The following is a 20993-nucleotide window of genomic DNA, read 5'->3' on the forward strand; positions in this document are numbered from 1 at the left end:
CCACATTTGTACTCTACATTATTCAATTGTTTTGTCACAAAAATACAGAAATAGCATCCAGGAAAGGAAGAATTAATGCCATATTTCATTTTTGTTAAATGTGCTAAAAATATCTGATGATGCAGTTACTTCTCTGTTCGTAATGTTGGGAATCCGCATAGAACTGACAAAATATATCAAATACGACAAAACAATATACCTTGCTTCAAATGGTAAACAGTGTTTTCCCAATACTTTTATTGTTACATTTATGTCCAAATTTCGGATTTTTTTTTTACAAGATATACTACATATCATGCAGCTGTATGAGGCGGAAGAGCACTATATACATCATACCTGGAAAGCATATTATGACCTTAACATATCAGCTTTGGGATTCATGCTGTGTTCAAGAAACCACATGGACACTGAGTAATATATTTTAATGAAATAACATACAGTGGCCAATCATTTCTAAGACATATCATTCATATGGTTTACATGAAAGTTCCATCAACTTCTTGATTATGCACACTGTACAAATAATTTCTGTAAAACAGTAATCAAGTGTCTGCACCAACAAAAGTTTCAAAAATTCTATTTAATAGTAAAAATATCTGAAAAGGGTATATATATATATATATTTTTGTGTCAGACACCATGCATGGCTGCCAGTACTGACAGTGAAAACATCCGATTTCCATCTCTGGAGCTTTCCTTATTCTTACTTATTCTGTTTTTATTACATTACAGCTGCAATTCAGATTATAAAACTCACAGGCCAATAAGTTATTATCCAATGGAACTAATTTGTACTAGTGTATTATATACATAACTGAAAAGTCCTGCTAGTTCCATCAGATAAAACAGGAGTGAAAGCTATTAAACTGTTCTGCTCTCACGATATTACACCTTTTTCAGTCCTTAACATTGTATTTCCAGCTTTAACACTGTATTTTCAGGTTCCTTAAAGACAATTTGCATGTATTAGAGACGAGCACAGTTTCTGATTAACAAGAAATGAGTGGCACTGCAGTTCGTAAAAGTTTGTACAACTTGTGTACTGCATAAGACCATTTCAATTGGAATCTCTCAAAAGTGTTTTCAGAATATCTTAACATACTTCAGATTTTTACATGTTTTAGTTATGACTAATGGGTTTGCAAACAGTGACTGCATGGTGACAAGTGCTAAAAAGTGCACAACAATGGTTAACATTATTTGTACTGAATTATGACAGTGATCTCTCTTCTTTCACATGGCCTACATTTCCTGCTGTGTCTTGACATGCAAACTGAATGGAGACTTTGGTTAATTCCACAATATGGCATGCTTCAGTGACAAATAATTTCACATTGTCATTGTATCTTAGTTGCACTTTTGCATGGAAGAGAACTTAAGAATAATTATACAAGTTGTGGAAAGCATGTCACACCTTTTATAATTTGTGCCACTGGATTCAAAACTCTCTGATAAGAGAAGGCACCTATGATGCTCTGTAAAGCTGTCACATTTCATCTGTATCCCTCTTCATTTGTTCTATCCCACTAATCCGTTTACAGAGCTACTGTCATGGTATTTGCCTACTTCACCAAAGATGAGGCCACTATCTGTAATTACTTGAAAATCCTAACTGTCATTGAATGTTGCTCTTTGGAGGTCATATGATGTTCATTTACACTCACTACTTGCATCACAATATATTTATGTTTGCATAAATACTGCAGTAAACTCTCAAATTCATTTCTGCAGAGATTAAACCACAATGGAATGCAGAGCTACAAATGTAGTACAGTATACGACATCACACTGAGCAATGTATCATTATGAACAACTTCCACCAAATTTCTCAACATGTTAGGATATTAGCGTGCAATCCATTTCATACCAACCACTGAGAAACTTGGTGATCTGGTTTAAAAAAACCAATGTTCACTGGTGGCTCCATTCAAAATATTTACATTGTTTATTTTATTAATAACTGTAAACACTAACATGTTCAATGTACACTGTTATTATTTACTTTGTAATCAAGACGTAAGAATATTAACGCAAATACTTTGTCATTAAAAATTTGCAGAATCTGAAATTCAAACCGGTGATTTTTAAGTTATGTACTGGAAAGACTGTGTGGGCCAAACTCTTTCACCATCAAAATCTTAGCAATATGTTTAGAAAATTTCTAAACAGTAGGAAAGGAGAAATTCCAAATGTATCACAGTAACAAATTAATTAGAAGACGATAAAATAGTTTTAAATGGACAGGAACTGAAAAGCAATTTTGAGTTCTGTCAAAATACTGTTGTACAAACATTCTTGGCAACATCCCTGTTCCACTTCACTGCTCAGTACCATGAAAATCTACAAATTCTAGCAACAAAACTAATGGACAGCCATTACAGGAGGACATTTTAATGGGAATATTTGAATGAAAACCCTCTCTATACATTTCTGAAACTGATAATTGCATCACACTGAGTGCATAAAGATCTTATAAAGAAAAACAGCAATAACCTAATACAAAGTCTTATTCAAAGACCAATTATGAAAAACCATATGCTTTGTGAGTGACTTTCAAAACACGCAACATAGTGGAATTACTTACACACACACACACACACACACACACACACACACACACACACACACACACACACACATTGGTTGAGTCAGTTTAACAGCAAATATTAGTCTCAATAAAATTGTTTCTACAGCAGCTACACACACATAGCACCATAAACAAACACCGATTTCTGTACATCTTTATTCCCAAAACAATGTTCACAGATTCTGGTGAAGTGTAAAAGCGAACTGAAAAAATTCACAGATGTGGATCAGTTATGAGTGGATATCAACTGGAAGAAGGCTATGGAATGAAATAAATGGCATTCCCAAACACAGCTTTCAAATTCTGTAGTTATGTCAGATAATATTTAGAAACTGGCAATTACTTTTGAATTACAACTTTCTTTTCTTTTTACAATAAACTAAAATCAAGCTTTTGCTTTGTTCTGTAATTTTTACAAGCTTAGTAACAGCAGTTAAAATAAACAAACTTCACTATGGTAACATTTAGTAATTATTGTGATTGAAGAAGAAGTAGTAGTAAATTGACAATATATCAGGATTTCAAAAAGTTGAGCAAAGCCAGAAAACGGGCAGTAAATTGACATAGATGAAAGCCTGGTACTGATACTTTGATATAATTTTCATGTTGTGAACATAAATGTAGCATGAAAGCTGCTTATATCCACATTAGTCTGAGCAATAAAACTATCACATTCCTAGTCTTCCTGTGAACAATCGTGGTGTTAATTACAAAGTACACACCTGTAGTGCATAGAGAACTATCAATTATTTGGTGCCATGGTTATAGACCGTGTAATTTTGAAGACAAAAGGAGTACTTCTTAATAAGTTGTACTTAGCATGTGCAAGTGTCACTGGAAAGAATTGTACATCTGTTTATTTGAAAAATAAGGAATGCAAGAAGAGGAGGGGGAATGAGAAGGAATGTTACAATTCTTCTGTAAAAAGGTAACATGCATGGCAACAGAAGTAATTAGATGAAAACTGCACATGAACTCCCAAGTTTTAATCTTCTTGAGTATCTCCCCCTGTGTCTGCAAGTATGTGCTTGGAGTGCAGTATGAAAATCATAACAATGGTAAGTGAACTGTCAGACAGCAGCAAGTGGAAAAGCATTTTTAAGACTCTGAAATAAAATACAGACCAATAACAGCAAAGGAGGTTAACTATAACCACTGTATAGCCCTACATTATTAACAGATATATTGTATGATAATTGCAGCAATCTTCAAATTATCTGTTTACCAAAGCTCTCGAGGAATTTCCACTGGCTTTTGTCAAGCAATATTCGTAAGTGAAAGGAATGTTTTCTTATGAAATAAATGATCAGGTTATGAGACAATATCATTATACTACTCACGTGTTTCAACTTTAATACTGTCTAACAAATGATAAATAGGCAACCACTGGAAATATACATACTATGGAAACAGTTATGTGAAAGTGGATGTGGGGGGGACTAGTCTCTTCAAACTAAGATCTTAAAGAAAGAGAGAAAGAGAGAAAGAGAGAGAGAGAGACGAAGGTTGGGAGGAATTTGTATTCATTGACAATTAATAATGTGATTATTTTCATTACAGCAAGCATCAATTCAGATTAGACCTAGAATACTTATACAGTCAGTTATTATTATTATTATTACTTAATTTTATGGGTTAGTCACTGTCCATATACGTTTGTAAGTGCAGACTTCAGAACATATATATTTCACAGTGTTGCCACAAAAATACAAGAACTAAACTGATAAATTTATCATTCAAAATAACACACAACAGATCAAAGCCAATCAAATATAATCTTCGTTGACCATGCTGGAATCTGTAACTACTGAAGTGACATATACAAGAAAAACTTTCATAGTGTATCGAATGTGCAGCATTACAGAACTGAGGAACAATAATACTCTGAATATGCAAATGCTTTTCTTCGAGAAATTTATGGGACTTAGGCAGTGACTGGTCTTAAAACAAAAAATTCAAAAATAAGCCTTCCTATAAATATCAAAATCAAGAATAAGGAAAATACACAGTTAAATTGTAATATAGCATCCAAACCTTTAGATTACAAAATTTTTAATCCAAAAGTTTGTGTAATTCTTTTCGGATGAGAGAATCCAATGAAATGACCTGTGCCCAAGAACTGTACACACAATCTGCAGGCCTTCACCACCATACACCATTCTATACGTACAACACTTTATGGCACTAGAAACAGATAAATTAAAAACTTCTGCAGTTATAAAGTGGACTCGTGGAAAGAATAAATTTGCACGTTATGACTGGTTTCTAACTTACAACTTTTATCCTCTTTTTGCACGAATAGTAGTTCATACGAGTCTAGCACTTTCGTGTGCATAGCTATACACCTTGACAGAACATATGTAGTCCACTACCAGTTCGAATATTACTCTCACAGATTAAAAAAAAGAAAAAAAAAATCAATAGATGGAACATCAAAAAACACACCAAAAAAGAACTATTACAAGTTACACAGAACATGTTTCATTCAAAAAGCACAATAACACATACACAGTCTATTTACAAGTCTTATAGCACATCAAGTAAGCAAAGTCACATTGGCAGATATTAAAAAAAGTTTATTAGTCTATATCCCTAAAGGATCTAAAGCCTCCTGCATCAGTATGCTACATCAATAACGAATTCTTAATGGGTTTCAGCACTAAGACATTTAAAAATTGATGCTGTACATATCCTCAATGTGCTATCCGAGTCACTGGACTATGTAAATATGGTAGAGAGAATTGAATTATAGGAATTATTTATGTCCAACTATCATAACAGTGAAATAAAGTGAACAGAAATGTGACATTAATCAAGTGAAAAAAGAAAACATTATAAAAAAATGGCCATAATAGTATTCAAAAATATGTAGTTACTGTTGTTTTATTTGATTCCATTCAATACTATCAAGCACAAATCTTACAAAGTCCCTAACAAAAGTTACATATCAATTATCTCAACACACATATGTATATATTTACACACTTCCATACATTTCATTTCAAACATCATACATACATACAAGTACACATTCAAACAACACATTCATACAACAAATGGAACACATTTTCAACAAATCCTCTTGGACAAAAGAATAAACAAACGCACCCAGTTTGTAGCTGCACATGCACATAGATAACATAACGTTAAGTATAAAATGAGATTCTTACACAAATTTTAAATTTGTCTTGTCACATCACTGGGATCTGGCACGTTATATACATAGGCCTTTGCAAAACAACAGACATCTTACCGAGCACAGTGGCACACTTGAGATGACATAACTCATTTTATGAAAGTTTTGTCTTTATTATCTCAGGTGCTGCACTGAAGTGTAAAGTAACCATCTCTGATCATTAAACTGGTAATGAGGAGCCAGTGGCCTGTATTACATACACCACAGACAAATTAAGTATTTCAGTTAACCATAAGTGTGTGGGACTCCATTGGCGCTGCAGAATCATACAATGTGTCGGTATCTTGCGTTGGTTCCCCTTGCAACTGACACTGATTAGTTAATGTTCCTGCACCACAGTCACAGAAAAACCTGAAATCACAATGAATGACAAATTAAAACATTACAAAAAATATATAACTTTTAAGATTTTCCTTTTACACAAAGGAGACAAGTAGACAAACAAAGAATACATTATTACACAATAAAGTCTGCATAATAAACAATGAAAATCCTACAACTGTGGATATATAGGCATCACAGAGAGTAAATTACACTCAGGTGCTTAGTTTTTTCTACAAAATCCAGTTTAATATGAAAGAAAATGCTAAGAAGTTATCTGCTTACAAAAGGGAGATAAAGCACATTCTTAAATCGTACCTTTGGTTAAGGGAAATGTCACTACCAAGTTGAGAATAGCTGTGCTCTTATGAACATGCCCTTCCAGATATTACCTCTGAATATGAATCATATTTTACAACTTCAGTTATGTTAATGAACTTCTTTTATTCCCAGCACAAAAAACATTATACACAATAGCATTTGCGATGTTAATAGCTTCTGTATTAGCAGGCTCATTTAACACACAAAATAATTAAGACACAACAAGTTGTGTGACACGAGACAACACTAACCACATCCGAAAACATGACTCTGAGTAATTGCTTCTGGTGTATTACTCATGTATTACTGCTGTGCTCCTGCTATATTACTCCTGTAATAAGACTAGCCTGTCACAAGTGGTTATTTATGTACTGGTGCCAAAACTGTGAGTGCCTTTTTTTTTGTGGAATTATGGATGAGAATTGACAAAAAGTTAGAATTAGGATACACTAATATATTAACGAGTTATTAATAACCTAAGTCAAATGCATAGAAGATGTTTTTAAAAGATCATATGGTAAATTCTCCACATTTTTAAGAACTGAATGAATGGGAAAAAGTCATCCAAAATTTTAAAACCACATTTTTTTGCTTGAGAAGATCTACACAAACATAAACAATATTTATAAGGCAGTACATAATGCATTTATATTTTATCCTTCATGTCTGATTTTCATTCTAAATGCCAAACAACATGTAAACTTATTTTTCTTCTTCAAAGGAGTGGACTTTTAGAATGTCGAAACAATTTTGATTGGGAAATAATTAGGTATTCTGTTTTTTAGTTATTCACAATGTACTGTATGTAAAATACAAATAATTTTTTATTTTCAAATATTTGGCCTCTTGTGAGAGAACACACTATTAAAAAGTAGGGGACCTTTGCCTTTCGCGGGCAAGTGTTCTACCAACTGAGCTACCCAAGCACGACTCGCCCCGTTCTCACAGCTTTACTTCTGCCAGTACCTCGTCTCCTACCTTCCAAACTTTACAGAAGCTCTCCCGCGAACCTTGCAGAACTAGCACTCCTGAAAGAAAGGATATTGCGGAGACATGGCTTAGCCACAGCCTGGGGGATTGCAACCAAGACATGGATACCCCTAGTCCTAACACGCTGCTGTTACAGAGAGTCTGTGCATGAGCTGGAGTATGCATCTGTCTTGCTGTCTTGTCACTGAAGAGGCCTTTGTAGAGAAATACCACTTTAAAGGGATGTTATAAGAGGAACTGTTTGTCTCTCCCCCCCCCCCCCCCCTCCTCTTAATTCCTGGAAGTAGTTGGATCTTTCTGGCCCTAGTTTGAGTTTTTAAAAATATTCTGTACATTCAATTTCATCTCGCAGGTGATATGGAACCCTGTAAATGTTTTGCTGCCATCAGCAGAAAATGATCATTTAGAGTAGAGTATAACCCCGCTTTTACATTCCCGGAATTAACGTTTTCCCACCGTTTATGACATTTTTTATTGCTCCCTTCAAATTTCCTATGTTCACAATGTTAATTCACACCTGTTTTTACGTTAACATATCAGTAATCTTCCTGCAATTTACATATTATGAAACAATGTTCGTGGGAAAAAATACTGGTGTGACTGACATAAAATGACGCAGGCACAGCATTCGCCTTCAAGTAGTGTTTACCTATGTTATACGTTTAACTTTCGTGACACCAGGGTGCTCCACTCAGCAAATCTGAAGTCGGAAAAAAACGTGATTTGTATCCTGCCACTGCCAACCACAGCTTGGTGTGGTGGCTGATGGGAGTAAATGTTTCAATAGAAGACGGAAGAACGCACAACTACTGAGGTACATTCATTTGTTTCGAGTTGATAACAACTTCATCTGTCAGTACAGTGTGCTACAATAAGTAGTACCCTTTTGTATCCGCATTGTTTCGGCGTTAACTTCACCCTATGATAATGATCACATACAGAGGGTGTCCACTTTCCACTATTTGTAACTTGCTAAATACGGTAGTTTCCTTTATGGTTCGTAACGCAACAAGCCTGTTCCTACAACCGAAGTGAGTTGATTTCAGTCGACACAGCTACTCTCTACAACTGCCGTGAGAAGAGTTTTTATTTGTTACTTTGTTTGTGTGTACCACATAGCGTATTCGTAGCCTTGTGTGAAGTGATCAAAGTCTGTTGTTAGTTGTTTCTTTCAAATTGTTGTTTTCTGTTGCACTTTAGGATGGAAAACGGCATATTGCCAAAAGAGACAGGAAAACCCTTTCTATGGAAGAAAGAGTCAAAATTCTGGAAAGAATTGATGCTGAACGTGGAACACTTGTTGCATTAGCACAGAGTTTAGGAATACCGGTATCTACATTCAACACTATCATGAAAAATAGATACCATTTTGGAAAGTGTAAGTAAAAGTGGGCCAAATTCCAAAAAAATGAAATATGCTAGCTATTCGAAATGCACAGAACTGGAAGAAATCACGAAGAGCTGGTTTCAGGCAGCATGTGCGTGTGATGTTGCGTGAAAAGGTGCTGAAAGTCGCCAATGTACTTGGGATCGAGGACATCACAGCATCAAGCGGGTGGATACGTAAATTCAAGGAGCGGTACAATGTAGTGTACAAAACAGTATGTGGCAAAGAAAACAGTGTAGACATAAAATCTGTTACGGAATGGCAGAGTGGCAGGTTACAAGACCTTCTGAAACAGTATAAACCAAAGGATATCTTCAATATTGACAAAACAGGTCTCTTTTACAGACTTTAAAGGCGAAAACTGCCATGGCGGTAAACACAACAAAGTTCGCCTGACAGTAATGTTAGGCACAAACACAGATGGTTCCGAAAAAGTAAACCATTTGTGACTGGCAAACCTAAAAAAAAAAAAAAATCATCTTATTTTAAAAACATAAAAATACTACGACACTACCAACGAACTACAGTGCCAACAAAAAAGTGTGGATGATGTCTGAATTATTTGAGAAACAACAACACTGGAAGGAACATCAGCATTGGCCGTATTTTGTTGCTTTGTCAGCAAAATCGATTTTCAGCCACTTAGTGACCATCCTCACTGCTATAATATACAATTAAAATTGGTAGGTACTGGTATCAAGCTATAACCACAAGCTTAGAGTGATCACATAAACTGAGTTTGTGGTTATAGCTTGATACCAGTGCCTACCAATTTTAATTGTATATTATAGCAGTGAGGATGGTCACTAAGTGACTGAAAATCAATTTTGCTGACAACAAAGCAACGAAATATCGCCAATGCTGACGTTCCTTCCAATTCTATCCACTATTTGGTCTTGGTGCACACAACAATCCATGGAGTCGGCAATCAACAACTGCATTGTCTTGATTCAAGAATGGGTACTGACAACAGAAAAATTCTGCTTTTTGTGGATTGTTGCTCTGCGCATCCCAGAAATATAAGCCTACGTAATGTGCAATTAGAGTTTCTGCCACAAAACTGCACAAGCAAATTACAGCCTTCGGATTTGGATGTCAGCTATGCCTTCAAAATACTATAGGAAGACGATTGTGCAGAAGGCATTAACTTAGATGGAAGTTGGGAATGACCCAGCCTCCTTTGAAGTGTCAATTTTATACGCTTTGCATTATAATGAGAAGGCATGGACAGAAGTTACGGCGGCCACCATCTTCAATTGCTTCTGAAAAGCAGAATTCATCGAAGCCGACAACGGAAATGGATCTGATGCACCAGACTTGAGTGTTAGTGACAACGGTGAGAAACTGCTTGCTTCATCATAGGAAAAGCTGCAGCTTCAGTATCTGGTTCATGATTTCTTACTCATTGACATCAATGTCGTCACTATGGAAAGTGTTTCTGTTGACGTTATCGACTTTCACATACAAGAAAATGCAGAAAGTGACAGTGATAGTGATGAGGACAATGAGGTTCCCTCATTTGCAGTTGTTAATGTAGCAGTGGAAACCATTGAAAAATATATTTCAGCTGCAGATGTCAATGACAAATTTTTTCATTGTGTTTATGAACTCTAAAATTACACTGAAAAAGTTCATCAGACAAAATTAAAACAACCCACAATTTTTTTTGCCAGAAAATAGTAACAACTGTACTCATTTGTTAATGCTGTGTTTATAGACCAGCCAAATTAAAGGTCATTTTAATGTTTTGTAAATGTGTTCATAAAATGCTTAAGTGTAGTATGGTTTCCTTCCCTGTTATTTTGGCTGTGGATACAGACTGATCTCTATCATAACCCCTATGTCTACGTTGATTTGAAAGTGTCAGTTTAGCTGAGAGCTGACTAAGTCAGTGAGTGTGAAATAAAGGCTGCAGTGACAGATTGATCTGTAGTGTAGTGCCATATTTAACTTAGTTTATATTTCACACACCTTTATATACAAAATCAAAAACAGCAAGATAAATGGCTGTTACTGCATACATCTGCTGATTTTGCTTTCACAGGAAAGTTACACTAAAAATGATGCAGTTTAGAGAGAGAGCTTTAATGCAGTATACACTTGACATGCACTTTTCATAGGCATCAAATATAAATACTAAAACTGCCAACTGCATCACTTTAGCTTTGCAAACACATAAATAAACATGGCAGCTGCATGATTTGTGTTATTTTTAATGCAATTTGTTGTGCTAAAGTGTCGGTGAATGTCACGTCACCTGCTAAACATCGCAATAAATTCAGATAACCTTTAATAAAAATAAACATTCCCTGATGAGTATTATTTTGCCTATTATCTACAGATATAATACAAAACTACAAAAATGGAAAGGGGGCCCCATACACAACCAGTAAAACAAAGTCATTTCCCGCAGTTTAGCCACTTTTTTCAAGTCCTCTGAAAAAAGTGTAAAAGCAGGGTTATGATATGTGAAATAGTACTTAAACTTCTGGGTTAACATTTAAAAAGTGCAGACAGACTTGGGAATGACAAAAGGTTTGATATTGTAGACTGCCAATCCACTAACAGAAAAGAACAAAGGAAAAGCTGTGTACTGGTTCAATAGAAGTGGTAATAAATACCTACGTGCATGTACTGCCTGAAAGAAATTTCACTTTTCCCATTCTGAATGCAAATTTTATAATAACAAAAATGGAACTGCAGAACAATGTAAGGGCTGATCAGATACTACAACAAGAAATGCCGATCTTTTGATTTTTTTCTCAGCCCAGACAAAATTCATTTAGTACAAGCAATACCATCTTGCATGAATAGCCTTTAGATATTGGTAATGACACAGGTGCAGAAGAATTCATAGTTCCTCACTGTTGGATTGGTCACTTAAAAAAAATCGCATACAACCGTGTAAGAAAAATAACAGGTTTGAAAACTGAAAGCTTGGATTACAAACAAAGTATAAGAGTGTAGGATTTAATTAACTCTTTGTATACAACACAGATCAGTCCAAATTTTAAGAAGATATATGTGCTAATAGGATGCCTTCATTCAAGGGAGAAAAACATACAGACAATGAAAATGATGCAATTATCACACTTTCAGGCTTTTTCTCCATTTTGTGGGAACAAAATTTGTCTCCTAGATTCTTGGAATGGTCACAAGCATCCTGAATCATTAGCAACCATGTTTTGAGCTCACCCTGACAAAAAAGGTAGATATACTTCAGTTTTCACCTAGTAATACAAATGTGCATTAGTTATCAGAGAATTTTACAGAACAGTAACAGAGACAATAATTATCGAAATATCACAACAATTTCCAGTCTACGCACATGAAAATGTTCTGAAGTTGCACTCAGTAGTACACTACCAGTTTTCCTCTACTTGGTTTCATAACCTTATTTAATATGCTTAACACTCCTCAAAATATACAGATATACGAACCAATCCCCTCCTAACTCCAGATAGTTTTGTCCAAAAATGTGTAAGTGTGTCTGCAACTGTCAAATGTCAACCTTAATTTTATGTTCATGGTACACAAAGAAATATGTAGAACACTGCACCAGCATTTCACATTTTTGCAATAGTTACAAGGAATGTAAACTGATGATGAGTCGGAAACCTTGTATTTATTTCCACATACTCCTTACCAATTTGGAAGGAATGTTATGTATAAATTATAAGGTGTATTTCTCTACGAATATTTAATTCGTCTTATGATCACTTTCAACTGATGATCCAGTGCTTGCCTTGCAAGCTAATGGAAACTGTGACCAACGAGTGACACACTGTGCAACAACTGAGGGCTGTATACCAGGCAGTTTCAGTTTCAAGATGTGCAATAATGACACATTTTATATTGTAATCTCCAGTTCATGTCGCCACCTGAAATTCAGCACATGGCTTTTCACTGACGCTAACTACAAGTGGCAGGGGGTGGCGGGGGAGAGGGGGGGGGGGGGGCATTCATGGCAACTTTTCAAGTTCTGACATGACAAGCCTAGCCACCATTCCTTCGAAATGGCTAGCTCAATAAAGGATCCTTCTGAAAGCTAACAAAATTTCCAATCTTGCCCATGTGACTGTAAAAAAAACTTTACTATTAGGTGAGTAGTTGCTTTATTTTTACTACTACCTTATTTATGTTTAAAATCATCTATACCATGAGAAATGAGCATCCAATAATTTCCTACAACTTAACTTCTATCTGGAACATAGCCTTTCAAAAATAAAATTAACAGTCTAATAATATCATTGTTCATGGGACTTTACACCGCTACCTTCCTCCCCCCCCCCCCCCCCCCCCTCTTTCAAAAGCCTATGGTACATGAAAAACTTAATGACAGCTGCCAACAAACAACTGGACGCTGCAACTTATTACACAACTGTTACATTAACAATGCTATTCCCACAATATTTTTTTTTAATAAATTTAAAGAAGTTCCCAATCCATCTGCTTACGTGTAGTGTCGCTGCTACTATTTTTCTATTTTAATTGTTTTAGTACAATCAGTAACACATTATCACACTGCTGAAGTGAGCACTGATAGTGTGAGTAGTGCAGTGTCAGTGCATGTATATAGGTCAGATGACATTTGTACTAACACATAATTATATAATGTTTGTCGTACTGTATAGATCTTTGCAATGTGACTCATTCCATCATTGTACTAAGTCATCAACGAAATATATATTCTAACAATAAATTTCAAATACCATAATGGAAGAATTCCACTTCATCACCTCCTATGTATGTTTAACAATGGTCCTAAGCAAATTGTGTATGATGGAAATAGCTTACACATGCAGACAAATGTTTGCTTACCTGTCATGCCTTATGAATTCCACATCATGACCTGCATGGCAAGTTTTAATACAGTTCACGCAAATTGCATTGCGATCCGTGGTGTTGCAAGTCTGGCAGCGATAGAAATCATGCATAGGAAATGAAGTGTAACTTGATATTTTGTATAAGCACTGGCCATTAGCAACAGCCTTTTCTACAGCGTCCTGGTTGCTAAATATTCTGTTACCTGTTGAAACAAAATCACAATTTTTGAAATGAAAAACAATCAGACCTAAAAAGGCAATTCTTTGGTATGACTGTAAAGTAAAGTATTTTCATCACAAATTTAGAACAATCATCCCAGAAATAAAGTCAACAATGTTTGCATGGATATATTACATGCATTCACTAGCTTTCTAATCAATTTTTGACAAAATGTTCACACAGCACACGCAACCTACCCAAAATTACACATACCAAAAACACAAAGAAGCTGGCTGGTTTTAGTTGACTATTTTCTTCATCCCATTAATTAAGAGAAAACCAAATAACTACTTTACTGTAATTAGATAGATAAAAAATCTATGCTGCAGGGAAAAAGTATACAGAAGTTAAGAAAATGTGTAAGCTTTCAGAGCCAGTGGGGTCCTCTTCCTGGCAGAAGGGTTGAAGTGAAAGGAAGAAGGATGAAGGAAAATGACTAGCAAAGTTTAGAGAATGGGGAAAGCAACACAAAAATAGCTGTGAATCCTGTGTTGGGGGAGACTTACCAGACAGGATGAGAAGGAGACACATACTGTTGGGGACTGGCAGTTCCCAACAGTCAGTCTTTCTTGTCTATCCAAACACATTTTTAAAAATAGACAATTTGTGAATAATCACTTTGCAGTATTTAAATGCAAATTTTATCAAACCTCTCAAGAAGCTATGTACAAATGGCCTGTAAAGGAAATCGTGAAAGCAATAAATAAATCAAAGTAGCCTAAGATTTTATCATCTGCAGTAAGTTATTGGTATCCTGGAGTTTGGACGAGTTTGAACAGTCCATTGTTGGTTGAAATTTATTCTCCGTAATCTATGCTCATCCTAATACAGTGTTTGGTGACATTTCCTTCCTTTTACAATGCTGTGAATGTACTCTTTCATTTCTCCTTATCCTGATTATGCAATACATATAAATTACCTAAGTTTTAACAGTACTGTCACATTTGTGTCCATCAACAGCACTCCAGTTGCTAGCATTTCAATAGCTGGTAAATAGACAATTTTAAGTGGCTAGTATGTACACAATTATCTTCTAGCAAATACTGTTTGCAAAGGAAATATTACAGAAGCTTTATTTCCTTATGTTCAATAATGTGATCCTTTGATAAATACAAGGGTACATATAAATTGAACTGCTTCACTGACTTTAAGGAGTCCAGCACCACTAAACCTGATTCTACAGGAGCTTCTAATTCATCACACTGGCTCTCTGATTTCCTCTCTAACTTCATCTAAAGCCCTCTTCCTTGTATTGTTAACTTAGACAAGTCTACACAGGTGGAGTAATATTAATGCTTCAAAATCCAAAATGGGTTCATCTAAATTGTCAAAATTATCTTCCTCCTGTCATCCACATTTGCAATTTTATTTGTGCACACACATCCTGCATGCCACGTTCTATATCAACTGAGCTACCATTTCTCTCTCTTTCCATCCAAGTATATTGAAAACACCATGCATCCAGAATTCTACTGTGCTGCTGAACATGATGGAACTATCTCAAGTTAAAAGTCTTCATTGTGCATGTCTAGAAATTATACATTGATCTCAAGCTCTGATTTTTAACATCAAAATGTTCACTTCCATGCACCATAGCCTACCAAAAGGCAGCAGACTGATTGTGCCATTGCATATTTACTCCATCCACACAAATCCTATTTGACACGGTATGTATAAAATAACTAATTAAGGCCATCTGACTACAACATTGACACATATGACAAAAATTTTATATTATTAATTACTCACCAATAATAAAAGCAGTAAGTGATTATGAGGTACCTACTGACAATATGGGTATCAACTATCACAAAATATTGAAAGTATACACACAACTCTGACAATGAACAAGACAGAAGAACTGTGTACCATAATGAACACACCGACTTGTTACAATAAGACCAAAGAGGGATTTATTTGGAGCAAAAAACTATTGAACTAATAAACACTGAAAGCATGAGAATAAACAACATGTACACTGTTGTGGAAGATTTTGGAAATTTATTTAAGCTGGTGAAGGTGACAGAGTGATATAGCTTTAACTCCATCACAGATTGCAAAAAACTGAAAATGGATAAGGTTACCTCTTTTTTCCATCAGTTCATTTTAAAACGTGCATGGGGATACAGGAATTAATTATATTTGGGAGTAGATATTACGGTCCACAGATGCATCGCAAATGAATGCAGACATACCACTGGCCATTTCTTATTCACTCTCAAAAATCCCTTGTGTGCTTTTCTACCAAAACGTTGACTTTGAACTGTTGTGTAAATATCCATTAAACAATTTTTGTTTTGTTTGTGTAGCAATAATACTTCCAATACAACTACCATGTTGTAATCTCCGAGTCTACCTTTTCTCTTCTCTTACTCCAACTACCTGGCAATGATCTCAAGTCACTAATTATACTGTAAATGTGCACAACATGTCAATGATTTGAGAGTGATATTCAAAATCACATCACACTACTTTTAAAAATCGAACTGTACTATTCAATCACATCAGATCCCAAGTTGAGGACAATACTCTTTGCAAACAAAACATCAGTGACGGGGCTTGACACACTACAGACACTCAGATACAACATGTTAAAAAGAAACTGGTGGCTGCAGTAAACAGACAAGGCATCTGACTACAGGCTGCATAGATTACAGCCAACTGTAAGAGGACATTGGTTAGTAAAGTGCTACCTCTGGCTATTGGCTGCACACCACTTGCGAGACAAAGTCCACCAAAGCGATTGTTAAATATCTGATTATATTCCAGAGTCGCCGTTGCATTATTCGTAATTTCCACTCCGGCTGCAAGTCCATCAAATATGCGATTCCGCCTCAGAATTGGATGACTTTGTGTGGAAATCAGAACACCAGCTTGTGCATTACGAAAAATATCATTCTCCTCCAAGACACCTAAAATTGGAGAAATTTATTAAAAATTGCCACTGACAGTAAAATTTAAGCACACTTAATTTGCAAATTCTTGCAAGCAAAAAAGGGAAAAGACAAAGTACAAAATATACCTTTTCCTCCATTAAAAATACAAATGCCACCATCTCTTCCATCGAATATCTTGTTGCGTTTTAATGTAGGATTGGAATCAGTCTTAATCCACACTCCAGCCATTGCATTATCAAAGATTTCATTCTGTTCAAGTAACCCAAGTCCACCATTATAAACCAGAACGCCACCGTTCTGTCCTCCCCAAATTTTGTTACCCCGTATCACTGGATTGCTACCCGTCCTGAAAAATTATTGTACATACTTTTAGAGTTTGAACTGGGAATGCCCAGCACTAATACTACAAAAATTTTCACCTCTAAAGCATATTAATTATACTCACAGAAAACTGTTATTTATAAAATAAAATTCAAAAATTTTCATCTACAGTGTACACCTCCAAAGGCAGGTATGTGTGACGGGCAAGTTATGCAAATATCACCTGCTTCACAATCCCTAGCACACAAAAAGAGTTCAGAAGTCCACTACAGTGTACACCTCCAAAGGCAGGTTGTGTGTGTGTGTGTGTGTGTGTGTGTGTGTGTGTGTGTGTGTGTGTGTGTGTGAGGGGCAAGTTACGCAAATATCACCTACCAAAAGTCCACTACTCACCAATGGCACATTCAGTAAGTATATAAACAATGTACAGTATCTAAAAAGCAAAGAAAAATGGCAGGGGAAACACTGAAATAACAGCCACTGAAATAACAGCCTATCAGTTAGTTTACTCCTATGTATCAACCACCTTAATAACTCTATTTTCAGGCTAAATTCACTTTACACGCCACATCTGCAAGTAAATCATCATTACATTTACATAAGCAAGAAGTTCTCACAACATTCACTGGGAAGAGACTGCAGTACACAGGGGAGAACACTCCCATAACATTCTTTACACAATATCTCTAAAATTATGGATTAATGTAAGTTGCCCAATTTCTGAGAATCATTTTGAGTCAATCACTCTTCTGTCTAAGGAGGGAATTATTTTTAAATGGAGTTTCAACAAAGACAATATTAAGATTGAAATTTTCACTACAGAAAGTTCAACACACACCACAATGAAGATACTATCTGTAAAATGGTTTCAGAGTATTGTGGTTAGACATACTATCCCAATTACACATAACAGCATAGAATATGGCTACACATAACAGATCAGAATGCAAACAATGGAAAATCCAGACTGGAATGTAACAATATTACGAAAAGGGTAGTTGTTACTCGCCATGTAGCGGAGATGCTGAGTCGCAGATAGGTGAAACCAAAAGGCTGTCACACAATAAGCTTTTGACTAACAAGGCCTTCGTCAAAAATAGACCACACACACACACACACACACACACACACACACACACACACAACTCACATACAGGTGACCACAGTCATTCTGAATTGCACAACTGAATTACATTCTCCCCCAGGGTTTCGACTAACTCTCGTTGGGCCCTGAAATGAGGAATGTCCTGCCCACTATTCTTCCCAGTCCTCCCACATTGGTATTCTGCCATCCACTGAACCTACACAATATACTTGTCCATCCCTACACAACCCCTGCTCTCAACCCCTTACATCATGGCTCATACCCCTATAATAGACCTTGATGCAAGACCTGTCCTATACATACTCCCACCACCATCTACTCCAGTCCAGTCACAAACATCACCTATCCCATCAAAGGCAGGGCTACCTGTGAAACCAGTCATGTGATCTACAAGCTAAGCTGCAACCACTGTGCTGCTTTCTATGTGGGCATAGCAACCAACAAGCTGTTTGTCCACACGAATGGCCACCGACAAACTTGTGGCAAGAACAAAGTGGACAACCCTGTTGCTGAGCATGCTGCCAAACATGACATCCTTCATTTCAGTGACTGCTTCACAGCCTGTGCCATATGGATACTTCCCACCAACATTAGGTTTTCAGAACTGCGCAGGTGGGAACTCTCCCTGCAATATACTGTATGTTCCTGTAACGCTCGTGACCTCAACCTCCGTTAGACATTGTCCTTACCTACCTAGCCCCTTCCCTGTTCCCATTCCAGCATTACACAGGCCTCTATTCCACCAATGCACCCAATCTTTTTACAACTCTCCTTTTCCACAACCCACTCTCTGCCCAGCCCTCTCTCCACCTCATCCCTGCATGCTCCCACAGCAGTACTTTGCCATCCCCCACCCTTACACTGGTATCCCTCCCCCTCCCCATGCCAGTATCTTCCTTACCCCCACTAGGTTGCCTGTTCCATCATGCACTGCTGTTTGTAGTCTGGCTCCAGCTGCCAGACTGGGGTAGCGTGTGAGAGTTGCATTTGTGTGTGTGCGTGCGTGTACTTTTGACAAGGCCTTTATGGCCAAAAGCTTGCTGTGTGACAGTCTTTTTGTTGTGCCTATCTGCAACTCAGCATCTCCCCTATAAGATCAGAATGCAGCATTATCAAGTTAAGACTGAATTAATGAAAGGTAGTACCTGCATACAAATAACAAGTAAGCATAATGGGTTGAGCTAGAATATTATGACTGCTAAACAATTCAAACTGAAGATTGTTGGCAGACTAATTATTCCTGTGAAGAACAGAAACATTTTCACTGAGGAATTTAAGATTATTGTAGCCGAAACATAAGGAGCTGTGCATGTATAAATGGAAAAGACAATATTACTTACAGTATGTACAGAGGCCTACAGCTAATAATTTTTCAGTTAGTAATTTTTCACACATACTGTGTCTCAGTTGAGAGTGGGCGTTTGAGTACGATTCAATACTTGACAACATATAGAAAATTAGTGAGCATGTGACTGCGTTTGCTGTTAGAAGACTGTCACAAATTCACTGCAATTTTTGTAAAATAGATTAACACAAAAGTTCTATCATTATAACAGCTGATGGTTTGGTACTCATTACCATAATGTGGATTCTGCAGCTCACCCACAATGGGGAGGGAGGGAGGGAGGGAGGGAGAGGGAGGGAGGGAGGGAGGGAGGGAGGGAGAGGGAGGGAGGAACTGGGGGGGGGGGGAGGTGAAGAAAAAGAGTGATTCTGACTTGAGGTTGTACATTACTTTTAACGACCGAGTTTACACTGACATAAATTACTTAGCTAACAGTTTCTTTTGCTATTACCTTATCTGGACACCAGAATAGAGGTGGTTGAAAATATCATTATCTTCCAATTTCCCATGGCCATTGTCGTAGAAGTACACTCCAACCTGTTTGCCTGAATGGATTCTGTTTCTTCGAAGAACAGGTGTACTGCCCGTAGTAATCCATACACCAGCAAGTGTGTTGGCATACACTTCATTTTCTTCTATTAACCCTTGCCCTTTTTCATGAACGTAAATACCACCATGTTGCCCATGATGAATTTTGTTATGTCTTACAATAGGATCACTATTTGTGCGAATCTGTATCCCTGCAAGTGCATTGCCTGACAAAACAGAAAAGATAGTTAAAAAGTATAAACTTTTATGGAAATTTTTTATGTGAAGAAAATTGTTTTTACTAACAACAATGCCAATTCAACTTACCATATATATTATTATGTTCAATGAGACCTCTACCTTCTCCAAATATGTAAACTCCACCTTGATGGCCATTGTAGATTTCATTTCTGCGTATTGTTGGGTTACTGTTTGATGTAATCCAAACACCAGCAAAATTGTTTGAATGTATTTTGTTGTCAATGAACTGTCCCAGCCCATTTTCATGGACATATATACCACCCGTCTGGCCGTGATGAATTTCACAATGTACCACTGTTGGGTTAGCACCTGCTTTGACTTCAAAGCCAGCAATTCTGTTGTTGTGAATATCATTTGCTTCAAAATATCCCTACCAATGAAATACCAAATAAATTAGTTTTTAATAATGATAAGAAAACAAACAAGTAAAACAAAATAAACTGATTATGATGTTTTCATTAAAAATATAGACAAATGTCACATATATATAATCACATTTCCCTTTTTTCTGTAAATAGCTGTGCTTAATTCAACAAATAAAATCATGAAGTGAAGAAGCCAGAGCAGTTTAGTTCATTTCAACATAATCAATGATAAAACCGTATGTGCAATAAGGACACAGAAAGAACTTCCCTGAGATTTCGTGCACATGGAGCACATTGTGTAGAGAGGACACTAGCACCAATCG

At 36.4% G+C, this 20993-nt stretch overlaps 1 protein-coding gene across 1 annotated transcript in view; it reads right to left on the bottom strand.

Moving 5' to 3' along the window:
* Positions 1 to 405: 405 nt before the first annotated feature.
* LOC124612401 (F-box only protein 11) overlaps positions 406 to 20993 on the bottom strand; it is a 57764-nt gene continuing 37176 nt past the window's right edge. The window contains exons 6-11 of the mRNA XM_047140584.1: positions 20372 to 20675; positions 19968 to 20271; positions 16871 to 17091; positions 16542 to 16760; positions 13624 to 13831; positions 406 to 6134 (exon numbers count right to left, since the gene is read on the bottom strand). Of these exons, the coding sequence (XP_046996540.1) occupies positions 6005 to 6134; positions 13624 to 13831; positions 16542 to 16760; positions 16871 to 17091; positions 19968 to 20271; positions 20372 to 20675 (1386 nt within the window). The 3' untranslated portion in view covers positions 406 to 6004. The remainder of the gene's footprint in view (positions 6135 to 13623; positions 13832 to 16541; positions 16761 to 16870; positions 17092 to 19967; positions 20272 to 20371; positions 20676 to 20993) is intronic.

Source organism: Schistocerca americana, chromosome 4 (assembly GCF_021461395.2).
Source record: "Schistocerca americana isolate TAMUIC-IGC-003095 chromosome 4, iqSchAmer2.1, whole genome shotgun sequence".
Taxonomy (NCBI): domain Eukaryota; kingdom Metazoa; phylum Arthropoda; class Insecta; order Orthoptera; family Acrididae; genus Schistocerca; species Schistocerca americana.